This window comes from Poecilia formosa, unplaced genomic scaffold, assembly GCF_000485575.1.
Source record: "Poecilia formosa unplaced genomic scaffold, Poecilia_formosa-5.1.2 Scaffold29, whole genome shotgun sequence".
Taxonomy (NCBI): domain Eukaryota; kingdom Metazoa; phylum Chordata; class Actinopteri; order Cyprinodontiformes; family Poeciliidae; genus Poecilia; species Poecilia formosa.
The window spans coordinates 3,507,711-3,522,631 of record NW_006799968.1 but is presented as its reverse complement, the minus strand read 5'-3'; the positions used below and the strand labels follow the sequence as shown (position 1 = coordinate 3,522,631).

Sequence of the window (14,921 nt, the reverse complement as noted above, 5' to 3'; positions counted from 1 at the left end):
ATTATTTGTGGATGATGAGTTATTAACTGCGCATAAGAGCTGAAGGCTTTCTGTCATACATGATACGACATTTGACTGATCCAAAACCCTCCAGGTTCGGATTTCTGAACCCATTTCTCGGGGCCGGAACTACAACTTCATCTCCACAGACCTCAGTCTGAACCCGGTTTCTCCCAGCATCTTCTCAACCAGCTCCGTTCACTCTCCGCTTTTTTTTCTTCTTCTTCTTCTTTTTCTTCTCTTCTTTTTCCTGTCGGTTTTTCGGACCTGTACGTGTGTGGGAAAAATGCTCCATTGTTTCATGTTGGCCTTTTGGCCCGGAGCGTCCAGGGGCCGTGGACTGCCCGGCTTCATCCTCCTCAGGGTAAACTGTAGTGACAGAGCACTCAGGGGCCCCTCATTAGCTCTCTGTCCACTAAGAAGGAAAGAAGCTGCCTTAATCCTCTCTGTCTTCTTCAATCTGCCACCGCAGACACGATCCTTGTTTCATTCTTCCTCCTCCAGAGTTTTTACCCTCGCTCCTTTATGAAGGGAAAGAGCCTAAACGGAGGTGTTAACTTGCATGTTAAAAAATATTTATGAGAATTGTGGGGGGGGAGGGCATTTTCAGTTGCTAAAACATGTAATTTCCTTGTTTGCTATGTTAATAGTTGCTGAAAACAAATGTATTTATTTGCTATAATCAGAATTAAAATGTTGCATTATTCATTTAGAATGAAAATGAAAGTAGTTTGCATTAATGGTGTCAGTTGTTATTCCTCTCTCTCTCCTGCAGAGGATCTGCACATCATGGCACCAACATGCAGCTGTCACTGCCACTGGGATTAATTTGTTTGAGTAAAACCCTCCAACCAGGGGCTTGAAACCGACTCTAGAACACCACAGAAGGTTCTTCAGTTCTAAACAATAATAATACAAAAAATAATCTAAATAATAATAATTTAAAAAATATAATATTCTGACATCTACAGTCTCGGTTTGGAGACGTCGCTTTCATGAAACATCAAGTGAAATAAACAAAGTACACTTTATGTATAAATCTTGAGTTATAATTTAATAAGGTACCAATATGTTAATTTTCACAGTACATCAGAGTGGTTGTCAGAAAAAAGAAAAAAAAAACACAAGGGAACACACACACACACACATGCATACACATGTGCGCACACACACACACGCACACACACATTCGTACCCTTTGAAAGGAGCAGGTTGTGCAAGTGAGTGGCCTGGGTTCATGTAAACACATGATTCCCATCAAGTCCATTTGTCTCTCGGCCCGGGAAGATGTTGCTCTTTAAAAATCTCTAAGACAACCAAAAAAAAAAAAGAAAAAGGGGGAAACACAATATTTGGTAATGTAATCATCAATAATCTCCTTGTGCCATTGTTTGTTTGCTTTTTTCTTTTTTGTGTGTGAGTGAAATAAGCATGACGGGGAGTGGGGTCTGAGTGTAAACCCCTCTGAGTAGAAAAATACCCGGCACCTTCCTGACGGTCAGCCTCACTCAGCCGCAACATCTCAGGAGCAAACTGAACATATCTGCTAAAACCCAAAAGAAATGAACCGCTTTTAACATCGTCACAGAAGGCAAACAGTCATATCTGCACAGTCGTGAAAAGAAGAATGAGGAAATTTGGCCAAGAAGTATCTACAATTTTTTTTTTTAACAAGAGAATATTTTTGTAAAAAAAAAAAAAAGGAGTAATCTCTCTCTTAAAAAAAGAGCAATTTCATAACCAGGACATAACAAAACAATTAACCACTAAATCAGAGCTTTAGTGTGGAAGGTTCAAAACAAATGCTGTAAATATTTCCATTTTTCACTGAGTCCAAAGTGCTTTTTTTTCTGGAAGGTATGAAATCAACAAGAACAGAGACAAAAATCAAATAAAAAACTTAGAAATAAACAGATCAACACACAAGAGGCTCCCTGCAGTTTCCTCATTGACCGTGGGCAAAAAACGACAAGCAACATTTCGAAAGCAAAAGGATCGGAAACATAATTTACAAGCACGATAAATATACACAGAGGTCCAATAAATATCGTTTTGTTAAAGCGTCCATACACCGTCACAATTACAAAAAAAAGAAAAGAAATAACAGTCCAAAGTAAGCAGTCAACTTGTGTCGTGTCTGTTTTTTTATTCTGCCTGTGATTTGAAATCATTTCCTGTTCTTCATTTCGTTCAGGACCCTTTTTGTAAAATAAGGCAGACCGCTGATATTAATTAGTAGAATTACATGATGTTTTTTTTTTTTTTTTCACCTTTAATAATCTCATTCCTCTGGCAGAGAATTTTGGGTTACATGGGGGAAAAAAAAAACAAAACAAAACAAAAAAACCCCAAATCACTCGATTGGAGATGTAACATTGTAGCCTTCTGCCTACTGGATGGGCATGTACGGCCAGCTGAAGCTGCTGCCGGACAGCAGCATGTCCCTTATCAGCGTCTCGATGGGCGTCTTCCCCACCAGGCGCACGAAGAAGAGCTGCTCGATGACCGAGGAGGAGACGGTGCGCAGCGAGGGCAGGCGGAGCAGCAGCTTCCCAAACCGGTTGGGCTGGTTGGGGTACTGACTCCTCACGTACTCCTCCAGCGCGCACTGGGACTTCTCCTGGAGGCTCTCCACGTGGGCCACGTCTGACAGGCCGCAGGCGTCTGGGCCGAGAGGAAACACAAGGAGAGAAAAAAAAAAAATCAGGACAGGTGGTTTCATTTACAGAAATGCACTGATCCGATATCGATATCTGTGATTTCTGCACCATTTAAAGGAGGATTTATTGTAGTTTATATTTTTCATGTTTGATCAAAATAGTCAACCTATTGATTTTGTCAGTTTCAGTTTCTTTCATATTTATTTAACATCGGCTGTTATAGTCCTACTTGCACCGACAGGACAAATTGAAGTTGTTTTTACATGTTTGACCAATCTTGTGAAACTATTGGTGTATTTAAATGAGCTGTACTGGTGCAGAGATATTAATCACATTTGTAATTCAGTACATTTATGTTGTGTTTTAAGTCAATTCAGCACTGTTTTTTCTGTATCGGATCGGTAGCGGCCAATGCTAAATTTCAGATATCGGGATCGGTACTGGAAGTGAAAAAAGTGGATCGGTGCATCCCTGTTAAACAACAGCTAAAAGTGAAGAGAGAGTTTCCGTTTTCACCTAATTCTGCAGCTCAGAAAAGGGCAGAAATAAGTAGGATCTGTCTTTTGTGTTGTAACGTTTATTAGAGAAGAGGAATGTGGCATTCACTAGCATGCCCAGGTACACAATGAGGCGAGGAATGCTAAAGATCTTTAACTCTGCTAAAACATCCTATTACATTTCAGGGGATCAAAGCAGGTTAAAAAAATAACATAAAATAACAGCCACTGAGACGGAAAGAGCAACTCAGTCGTGGTCAGGTAACAACCTGACATGTAACAGCGAAAGGTTCAATCATCCGTGCTGTGGGTGGTGAAAAGGAGTTCATCTGTCTCCTCAGTCCAACGCTTCCTGCGATCAAAGATGACGACGGTGCTCTGCTAAAACCTCCAAAATCGTCGCAGAGGAATCCAGCAGAGCCATGTCTGGCAGAGCGGTGCTGCTGCACTGGATCAAATGTTTTGCTTCTGCAGCTTGCCGCCACTGCAGTGCTGCAGGCCGCGTGGCAGCAGGGGTTAAAGAAAGGCTACTGTGTCCCAGTTTAAGGACACGTGCTCAGATGTGCTCATGGGGACCGAAATAGACCTAGAGAGAGGAGCTTCTTTTATTTTTCACTCCGCTGCTGCTGCTGGTTCCTTTCGATCCAGCGGCTCAGTCGTTAAAAGGGGCTGCATGAGAGCTGGGAGTTTAGCTGAGCACAACCTGTTTGTGATTATCTTAATTTTTTTTTATACTTCAAAGTATTTGTGGAATTAAAAACAATATTTAAAATGTAACGGTTAAGGATCACACAAAGTAAAATGTAATTACTGGAGCCGGCTCCTGGAAAACAGTTCATCACCACTTGATTTGAGGATGCAGGATTACGTTGTTGACTGTCGGACGACACAACCTCCTTTAGGGGTTTATGAAGATATATTTTGATCGCTATGAGTTTAAATCTCATTTGGATGCTACGGAGATTCAAAGCAGCTTTTCAGAACTCTTTCATTTCCTTTCGAGTCTTGGATAAACAAATATTTAGTACACAAGGTGCTAAAGGAGTAGAAGTAAACAACACTGTAAATAACATCAGTAAAGCAAAAAAATAAATAAATAAATATTAACGCCCATGTGAGATTAAGACTTAAAATGATCCTCATTCACACTAAGTTCCTGCCAGGTTGTTCTGTAAGAATGTGGGTTTTATTACTGTGTCTCTTTTATTTTATCTTGAATGTATGTTTTTAACATGGAAGTATGTTAAAAAATCATTTCTGTCACATTTTGGACAGACAATAAAGTTTAATTTAAACAGATATCTCTTGAAGGAATATCAATTTTTAGTAGTTTACATATATTTAATTTGATTAAATAAAAAAACACTGCATGTTAAAAAATATTAATACCCTTCTAAATAATTAACATTAAAAAACTAAACTCTTCTTAACTGCTGACTGTCTTTCTGCATGTTTTGACTTTGTCTTTGATGTTGGAATGCCTCTTTACCATTACCCTAATCTTTAGCCCTTCTCCTAAAATGGGACTCCAGCACGTTTCTGTCACAATAAAAACCTTAACAGAATTTCAAATAATTACTTTAACTTACAGACGAGTAAGCGGTTAAAACTAAATTTGCCAAGTTTTACGTCTCATAAAGATCCAAGTTGCTAATCATGTTTAAAGTTTTTTTCCCCATGCTTTTTACTCGTAGCAATGTGCTGATTGTTGTTTATTTTATTCACAGTAATGGTGGTTGTGTTTAATAACTCATTTTCCTCGTTGTTCAAATGTCCAGTTTTCCATAAAATCCTTACTCCAGTCTGTACTGGAGTAAATATTCCGAATATATTTACCTGTGGTGAACAGCACGACGGCCTTGATGCAGCTGTACTCCGCTGAATCCACCTGCAGCACCTTCAGCTTCTCCACCTGCTCCTGGAAGACCCGGATGTGATCCATGAAGGCCACCACCCGGTCGGCGGACATCGGGGACGCGTGGAGGCCCGCGGCGGCCAGCAGCGGGGCGACGTGGACGGGCATGGAGCACTGGGCGGCGTTCAGCACGAACAGCTCGCTCCAGGTGAGGCGTAGGAGGGCCACCTGGTCCGGCACCTGCAGGTCCGGGAAGAACGGGATGTTCCGGGCCCACTCCACGGCGCTGAAGAGCATCCGCGCCGCCAGTTCGCAGATGTTCTCAATCCCCATGATGTTGTTGTTCTGCAGGCACTGGGAGCCGAACCGGGAGGTCGGGTAGGGTTCGGCCCGCAGCAGCAGGGAGATGTACCCGGACAAGTAGGAGTGGCACTGCAGAGGGTCCCCGTTCGTCAGCGCGAACTGTCCGTGGTAGGACTGCGTGGGTATCCTGCCCCTTTGCACGGCTGCAACGATAAGCAGCAGAGATGTCACGTCAAACTAAAACAGACTACCAATGCAGCCCAGCTGACATTTAAAGAACAGCCCGCACTTGGGGATCTTTCATAGCAACAGATGCCACTGAAAAGCAACGGGACATACACGGTCTCTTCTGTCCACTCCGGTTATTTCTACAGTCGGCAGTGGGAAGCTAAATTGCAACGAATAATAGTTTTAGACAGCTCCTGGTCAGAAATGTCACATTCAGGATTGTGACATGGAAAAAAAAATCCAGATTATTTGTAGGCCGCGACCTGCACGTAGTAGCGGGGGTTTCTGTTGGCCTTAGCGGTTATTTCAGTTTGTCTATAACAATTAAAACTGAGTCATAAACTAGCATATATTCAGCTGGAAATATTTGTCTTCGGTCTTAAATTGAGAAAACCACTTTTTGGGGTATATCTGTTTGGAATATGATCCAAATTTTAAAAAGAGGAATTTGAATTTATAATGTAAAAATAATCAAAATAGGAAAGCCTATAACTAGCAACACTATGCTACAGTAGGCCACCTCTGAGTCTGTATGACCTGCATACATTATAAATGTTGACACGGATTTTACATAAACCCACAAAATGCAGCTGTTTTATTTTTTTACTCGCTCTTTAAAGCTGAAATCTCAACAAAACTAATAAAAAACGTCAAAATTACAAAAAAATAAATTATCACAGTTTCGCTGCCGAAAATGAACTTCTTACAATGTCAAGGTTCTCTTGTTGTTTCACCCAGCTGACCGTGAAGGCAACAGGGATAGCTTATGTTAAACATGCTACAGGATGCTAGCTGGGACATTATTTCACACCCCGTCTGTTTACACTGAAATGCACAGTAGCCCACTAGCTGTGAGATAAAGATGGATAAAATATTCTAGGAACACAGGGAACGGAATAAAATGGGTTTTATCCACGCTATCAGAGCCCCACTATTTGCTTTTCACAAATGTGTTCCATTAAAGAAATTCAGCTTTCTAAAAAATATTGGACAGTAGCACCCAAAGCCAGTTAATGTAAGTCAGTGCTAGTATTTTTAAATTTTTTTGCAAGACAAAAATATATAAAACGTTATTGGTGAAATAAAGACTGAATATATATTTTAAAAATACATTTGAGACAAAATTAGACTACAACAAATGCTCCATTAAGGCTATTTACTTTTGAAAAGAATAGAAGCTAATGGCAAAATTTTTAACCAGCTATGACATAAAGACTTATAAGATATTTTAGAAAGGATCAAATAAGTTTTCTCTACAACCGGACAAATTATCACACAATATTTTTTTATCAGAAAATTCAAGTAAAAAAACAAACTAACAAAAAAAATAGCCAATACTACCTCATATTTGCCAATACTAGTAATTTTACAGGGGGGAAAAATGCATGACTTATGCATGGGTGGAATTATATTTCAGACACACAATGGGATGAATATATTCACATAACATCACAACCCAGACTAGTTCAAACAAATGCTAGGCTACACAAATGTTGGGTCAATAATATTCAAGTTTGAAAATAATACCAGCAGCCAATATTGGTATATATATTAGAAAAATATACTGACTTTGAAATAAAGGATATATTTAATAATACCAAATATTTATAGAAAAATAGGTTTAGGTTAATAGCCACTATTAGCTAACTGCCTACTAGCTAGTATTAGCAATTTTTTCAGTGACAAAAACAGAAAAACATTCTCCTGATATAAACGCTTTTTTAGAAAGGCAATGAGGAGCATAAGTAGGTTTTCTCCACTATTACTGCCCAAAGCAAATATTTTTTTTTATGTTAATAAATGTTATTCTAAACACATATTGCGTTATGCAAGTGTGCGTTTATAAGACGCGTGCGTTACGGTAAGTAGACGGATGAATAAAAGCAGAGTGGATAATGGGAAATTGAGTTTCCGTCTGTATTCTGCCGAGCTTCAAACAAAAGGAGGGCGGCAGGCCGTACCTTCCCTCCTCATGCCGACTTTGAGGCATTTCTTGAGGCGGCAGTACTGGCACTGGTTGCGGTGGTGCTGGTCCACGGGACAGTTCCTGTTGGCCCTGCAGGTGTACGTCAGGTTCCTCCTGACGCTGCGTTTGAAGAAGCTCTTACATCCCTCGCACGTGAACTGTCCGTAGTGCTTCCCGCTGGATTTGTCCCCGCAGACGATGCACTCGATCTGCTGGCTCTGCTGTTTGTCCATGGAAGAGGAGGAAGAAGAGGAGGAGGAAGAGGAGGTGCTGTTGTTGTTGTTGTTGTTCGTGGAGGAGGTGGTGGTGGAAGTGGACGCGGCGGAGGCGCCGGATAGATTGGGCGGCGGTGCTCCCTGAGCCGCTCCTGCCTGGGGTATTTCCAGAGAGGCCGCTGAGTTCATGTGTCCCGTCAGTTCACCGGGAAGGGACAGAGGTGCCACTTGGGACACCGGGGAGGAGAGAGTCCCCTGGGAGTCCCCGACGCCCTCCGTGGTTCTCCACGCTACCATAGCCATACCGACAGTCTCCAAAACTTTGCACAAGCAACTTTAATTATTTTTTTTAACCGAAATTTTTAACACACGCGATTTCAATCTCTTAAAGAAACTCCGACATTTTTTTTTTTTTTTACAAAAATTATAGTCACATTAGATGCTTTGAAACAGCCTTCATTGGATCACCGAGGTGCAACACTACTAATAATGTGAGACTAAAATAAACAGTCGTTGAAAATCCAAAAAGACCGCTTCACTCAGAGCGGTCTGATGCGCTCCAACATCCAGGAGGTAAAAAAAAAAAATCAACAGAACCGAAATCCACAGGAAAGCGCGGCGTTATTCCACAAACGGATCCCCTCCAGTCCGTGTGTCCAGCTATGATGAGCAGAATGCCTTGCGAGCGGATCTTTCAGCAGAGATGGAGTCACCGGACCAGGCTCTCCAGACGCTCCCTGCTCTCCCGATCATCCAGAAGTTACATTAAAAAGACAACGGAGGAGGAGGAGAGAGAGATATAGAAGAGAGAGAGAGAACGGAGGAGGGGGTGAGGATGAGGGGGATGAAGCGGTTCTTGATGGATGGTGATTTTGATGATGCTTTGCAGAGTGTAGGAAAGAGAGACATCCGCACGTCACCGCGGCTTGGTTACGTAGACTCAGGGAGGGGCGGAGTCATCGCGAGGAATGGCCGGCCTGGCAGCAGCTGTGCGGGGGCTTGGGATTTGCATAATACTGGGGCGTCCATATACCTTCGTCCGTCCTCCGTTTTGTCACTGTTGCGGGTGTGTTTGTGTGTGCACTTGTTCTGGCTTTTTTAGCTGCAACACCTGCTGTCAAAGCGCATCTCCTTTCTGGAGCAGACGTAGTATTTATTTATTTTTATTTTTTTAAAGGAAAGCCCATTATTTCCTAAATGAACGCAAACACTTCTGGCTATGGAGAGACTGGGCAGTCAGAAGCTCCTAACTGCAGCTGTCGGATGCCACCTAGTGTCATGAGATAATTGCACAGAGACATTAATTCACGGAAAGAGCCGAATGAACTGCTTTCACTGAAGTGAAACAGTTCAGAGCAAGTTAAAAATGGATGTAATCCTCGTTGATTGTCGCGACCATTTTTAATCTTTATAGTCATGGAGAAGGTCACCTCGGTGTAAAATGCCCTAAAAAAAAATCAGATTTTGCTGCAGTAATCTTATGGAATTTTAAAGAATTAGGACTTTTATTGGCTGTTTTTAATCAGTGTGAGAAAAAAAACTTAAGTAAAATTTTTATTTTTTTAACACCACCACTTGGGGCACATGGCTCAAGAGACATATAAAAAGAGACATACATATTTTTTTCTCACTGTCCAAAGTCAAATCTGACCAAGCACCTCTTATTTTAGGTCGGTCTTAATTAACAAAATTATTTGTATTTGCGAAATGTTAGAAAACATGGCAAGAACATTTTTTTACAGATTCTTTTTTGTAACTTTTCAGAATTCTGACATTTGGTCAGTATCAGGAATAATTGTGTTTCAAACTTTATAACTTCAGTATGAAGTTTGGTGTGATTTAACTTCAGATTGAGGGTGAAAAAAATGTATGAATATTTTTATTTGCTGTATTTAAATTTCTGGTCTCAACTGTAACAGTCATGTTTTCGAACTGTGGGGGAAAGCCAGAGCAAACACACACATGCACAGGGAAAACAAGCAACCTCCATTGAGAAAGACCCCCGGGGCGGGATTCGAACCCTTCTTGCTGGTAAGGCGACAATGCTCCCAACTGGCTAAGGTTAACAAAAATAAGATAAGGTCACCTTATTTTCATTGTTTATACTTTACTGGTACTCTAGGAACATCTAAATAGAAATCCACAACCATTTGTTTTCCAGGGTTCAAATATGATGTGACACTAAAGCCCATTTCTGTTATCCACTGCCCACTAGGCTGGAAGAGGAGTCATGCTTATCTTATCATCACACAACCTGAGTGGAAGGTAAAAACCCCCCGAAACTTCAGAGTTCACTGTTAGAGAGATGCAGAAAAGAGCTGCAGTTCACCAACCTGTCACCACGTCTCCATAACAACCAGCAGACACCGTCTATGCTAACCAGTTGGTGAACTCTACTGGGGCTTTAACTGGAACCGTATTCGTTGGTGAGAGTAGATTGGGCTTGGTAGTAACAAACATGCTAAAACGTGGGAAATCATCCCGTGCACGTTAAGTTTGATGGAGGATCTGTGACGCTTTGGTCTTGAGAAACTTGTTACAGTGCGTGGCATCATGAACTTTTTGAGATACGTTTCAATAACTATTCTGGAGGGTTCTACCAGTAAACTGAAAACGGTCACAACACAGTCATCCAAAGGGATAATGGTCCAAAACAAACAGCCAAGTCACAACAAAAATAGTTCAACTAGACACAAAATTGGCCTGTTTTTATGGTCTCCTGAGTCCTCACTTAGTCTCATCTTAAACTAAAGGTTGGATTTTCTTTTTCACTGATAGTATGTTACTTCTAGAAAAGATATAATTATTTAAAGACTTTAAAGACATCACATTTGTATGAGATGTGCCAACAGTTTTATGTTTATATATAGTCAACAACGTGTCTTCTAGTTGTTTGCGGATCAATCTGAAATTTTCTACAATCTGTGATACTTTCCACATCAGTACTACATCTCAAAGATCTTGAGGCATAAGTATGATTCACATGATTTTCTCTTCTGGTCATTCAGTATGTTCACTCTTGTGTATGGATCAGGTAGTTGTACTGGAAGAAAAGGCCTCAGAGAAGAAATCCCATCATTCAAAGATGCCGTATTGTTGTCTGGTTGTTTAGGTGAGGCCCAAAACATTTTACTTTCACAAATGGGACATTTCAGCTTTTACTATGATACTCCACTTGATATGTGAATCTATATTAGAAATTGCTTTGGGTTTATTTCAAATGTACAGGATGGAAAAGAAAGGAGAAAACAAGGAGAGAAAGAAGCTTAGAGGCAATACAAGTCAACGCCCTAGAAGTCTGCTTCTGCACCTGCAGAAAAAGATAAAGCAAACAAACCTGTATTCATATCTTTGTTATTCTTTCTCAGTTGTCAGAAACACAGTAGATGTTTGAAATTTTAATAACACAGTTGTCGGATAAATAGATGGACTGAAGAATTTTTGTATTGTAACCTACCTTATTTTCCGGACTATAAGCCGCAGATATCTCTTCTGCTCCAGGTTTTCCACAACGATGCAGCATGCAGCGGAGGGGGGGGCGGAAAACCAAAATTTGAGTCATAACAGGTCAATTCAATATCACATTTATTACGGTTGAAAAAGAAAAAGTTGCCAAGTTTAGATGTAACTGAACTGATTACGGTAATTTCCGAACGGTAACTGTAACTGTAAAAGTGCTGATCCTTCGTGTCTGCTACTAGCATGTGCTAAATGAAAATGGGCGCTTTCTTCTTCTTTAGATTTCAAAGGCAGCTTGCATCCATTATTGTTGTATTGTTGCACTACTACCATCTACTGGATCCTAATATCTTTACCTCAAATTCTTATGATCCCAGTATTATTTAAAAAAAAAACAAAAAAATCTTCTTTTTCCCCTCAATGCTATTTAACTGATCAACAACATTCTCAAATTTCAATTCCCTAAAACCTAATTCCGTTTTAAAGAGCGCTTTCTTCTTTTATTTCCAATTTTGACTTCCAATGATTCACTTCCTGCTAAAGAGCCCCCTGCTGGTTGAAGAAAAATCCACATAAAATCCGCCTTGGCCTATAAGCCGCATGGTTCAAAGCTTAGGAAAAAAGTAGTGGCTTATAGTCTGGAAAATACGGTAGTTGTTTCTCCTTTTGGAAGGGTTGTCTTATTGTTCTCCTTTGCTATTTTAAACACAAAAGCTCAGTTTAATGCCTCTGTTTGGTCACTAGATTTTGGTTGAGTTGTGAGTCCTTTTGCTTTTGGACCAAGAAGATATTGGGTTTAGGCTCAAACTATTCTCCATGCAACTTTTTCACAGTCCAAAATTTGCATGTCAAGTTAGTTGATCAGTCAGAGTTGCCCTCCTGTGTTTCTTTATGGGTCCATATCTCACCTTTTGACAACTAGAGACAGGAATGACTATCATTTAGTACAGGGCCAACTAATAAAACTGATTCTCAGAGAACCAAGACATTATTCCATTAAAGAACACACAATATGTCCAATACTTACTATACTGACAATATTATTTATTACCTCCCCTGTTTCTTTGTTGCACCCCTTTATAATGTTGGCTTTTGTTTATTTCTAACAGCGCAGCTCATTTTGTTGTTTGCTTTTTTGAGTGAAATAAAATCTTCCATTGTCCACTGAAGCATACAAATGTCATGAAGTGTGTTGGTTGAGGTGAGGAGGAGAGACGCCGAGACCCAGGTTATGAAGAGAAGATGGTGATTTAATGATGAATGTAACTCAGAATAGTCCAAGACAGGCAGCACAGCTGAATGGAAGGCTAGAGTTCACACTGGTAGCAACTTACTTAAACAGACTGAAACAACAAGCTGACGCCGACACGGGACTTCGCAGTTCTACCGTGAAGACGCTGACATCCAAACAGGAAACTTAGACAAGGACCCGACGAAGAACACAGACAACAGGTGAGATTAAATACACACGGGGTAATCAAGGGAATGAGACACATCTGGGAGACAATCAACGGGGAGGACAGGACAAAGACTCACAGGGAAACAGAATCACACAGAAAAACTCAAAACTAAACACAGAAACACGGATCATGACAACAAAGACAGTTTCAGTTAAAGCTGCAGTATGTAACTTTTATTATTATTTTTTTTACATATTTCTTAAAATTATTATTATGTCGTGAAAGTATAATTTAAGGCAGATAACCCTTGAAAAAAAAACAAACACGTCTACCCCTCGGTCAGAAACAACCAATCAGAGACAGGAGGAGGGTCTTAGCGATGTCAATCACTCTTGTGCTCAGTCCCCTCCCGCTTGTTCTTTGCTAAGAGCTACAGCTGGTTCACCACAACATAGCCTGCCATAAATGCTAAGGCTAGTTAGCTTAGCCACAGATGATGATGGATAATCAGCTTTCTTGTAACAGTATATTTTATTTTCCTCCATTAGCGAATTGAGCAGCGTACAGAAAGTTGATTGACACTGCTAAGACCCTCCTCTTTGCTCTGATTGTTGTTGTTTTTCTTTGACTGAGAGCTGACTATAATAGTAGCATTGGGAGGAAGTGAAGGAGCTTATTTTTTTTATTCTTTTTTATAAAGATTATCTGTCTCATACCATACTGTCATGATGTGGTGACAGTTTTAGTAAACATGGAAAAACATATCTTTGTAAAGGTTACATACTGCAGCTCTAAACTGTCTTAATGATCATCTCCACGTGACTCCTAAGGCTGACCATGCTGTCATATTCTTCACTGCGGCCACACAACAAGCTTCAGTGTTTTCACCTCGCTGGGTAGAGGAGAAACCCTTATTTTGTTTACTGCGGTAATAAATACCCTCTTTATCTGTTTGAGTATTATTAGCCACAGTTTTAGCAATTGAACGGTAAATACTGAAATATTTTTTGCCCTTTCGAGACTCTTTGCCAGCGGGGAAAACTGCAAGCCATGCTAATTGGAGGCAAACCGAGGGAGAGTTTGACTGGGATAGACCTGCTGTGTGTGTACCGCCAAAAAGGATGTGGCTGTTTATAGCGCGGCAGGAAGCAGTCACTGCTGGCTCACTGCTCGCAGAGTGGGAGCATTTTTCACACTAGCTTCATCTCACTTGTTTATTTTACAAATAGTAAAATAAAGCCTCAGAAGACACATTCTGTGGTTCTTAGTTTTTTTTCCTCCCAGAAGGTTCAAATTACTCATTTCTGAAAGAAAAACAAAACAAGCTGATGGGATCATGGCCAGCCATCATCTTTGGGGGAAAAAATGTTCAGAAATGTTTTTAAATTTCATCAATTTGCGATTAAACATGACCAAACAGTTCAGTAGTGAAATACTTTTGGTCTATTTTGTAATGATCTGATGTGATATATCTTATGAAAATGCTCATACCAGCTTCCTTCTCCTTGGGGAAGAGCCATGGTGTAGGAGCCAAATGGCCACAAGCGCCTATGGACCTCAGGTTGAGATGGGCAGCCATGTTTTGGTAAGTTTGGGGCTGAGCCATACTGTTTCTTTCTTTGTTAAATGGAAAATATTATTAAAAATTCACAATTTGTACATTTTTGTACTTCCATTTGGGTCTCTACAGCTTCTAGAAACAGCCCAAGTGTTATAAAAACAAACAAACAAAAGCAACACTCTGCAGTTTTTTGGTAGAGAGTTCATATGTTTGGGTGTCTGGAAAATGAGCTGTTTCAAAAGCCTCCCTATTGTTAAGTCACAATCTAGAGCACCGCATGTTACCTAGCAACCCCAGTCGAGTGTTGGTTTTACCACAGTATGTTCTGCACAATGGCTGCTGGAAAAGAAAAGTGTTTTGTTGTCGACATCATCCAGAAACTACTTACTGCACCTTTGCTGGTTGTGGAGGAGGCTCCACTTCTGCTTTTCAAAGCAGAAGTATAATTTCATATAATTGCGCATCAGTTTGTAGCCATTTTCATGTAAGAGTGTAAACATTGAGTTGGGGGAGCGTGCCCAGCAGTGACTTAATTTGAATTTAACGTGACAAGACACCCTGAAATGACTCATTCTTCTTTGTGTAAAAAAAAAAAACAAAAAAAGATATGATGAATGTTATAAACATACATTTTACAAATGGATGTCAGAATAAATGAGACATCTGCAGGACACACTTTTAAGATTTTAGTTTGTAAAACTATGTACCATTCCACTTCTCAGTTACATGTTGCCTGTGTGTCACATCAAAGTGCACAAATGTGAAACATTTCAAAGT

General features: G+C 40.4%; 1 protein-coding gene across 1 annotated transcript; it reads right to left on the bottom strand.

The window, feature by feature from the left end:
* Positions 1-1,035: 1,035 nt before the first annotated feature.
* LOC103136018 (COUP transcription factor 2-like) lies at positions 1,036-8,708 on the bottom strand. The gene is made up of 3 exons (XM_007549089.2): positions 7,505-8,708; positions 4,994-5,518; positions 1,036-2,664 (listed from the first exon to the last, which is right to left on the bottom strand). The coding sequence occupies exons 1-3, from the start codon at positions 8,025-8,027 to the stop codon at positions 2,390-2,392; spliced, it is 1,323 nt and encodes a 440-aa protein (XP_007549151.1). The 5' UTR covers positions 8,028-8,708; the 3' UTR covers positions 1,036-2,389.
* Between the last annotated feature and the right edge of the window lie 6,213 nt (positions 8,709-14,921).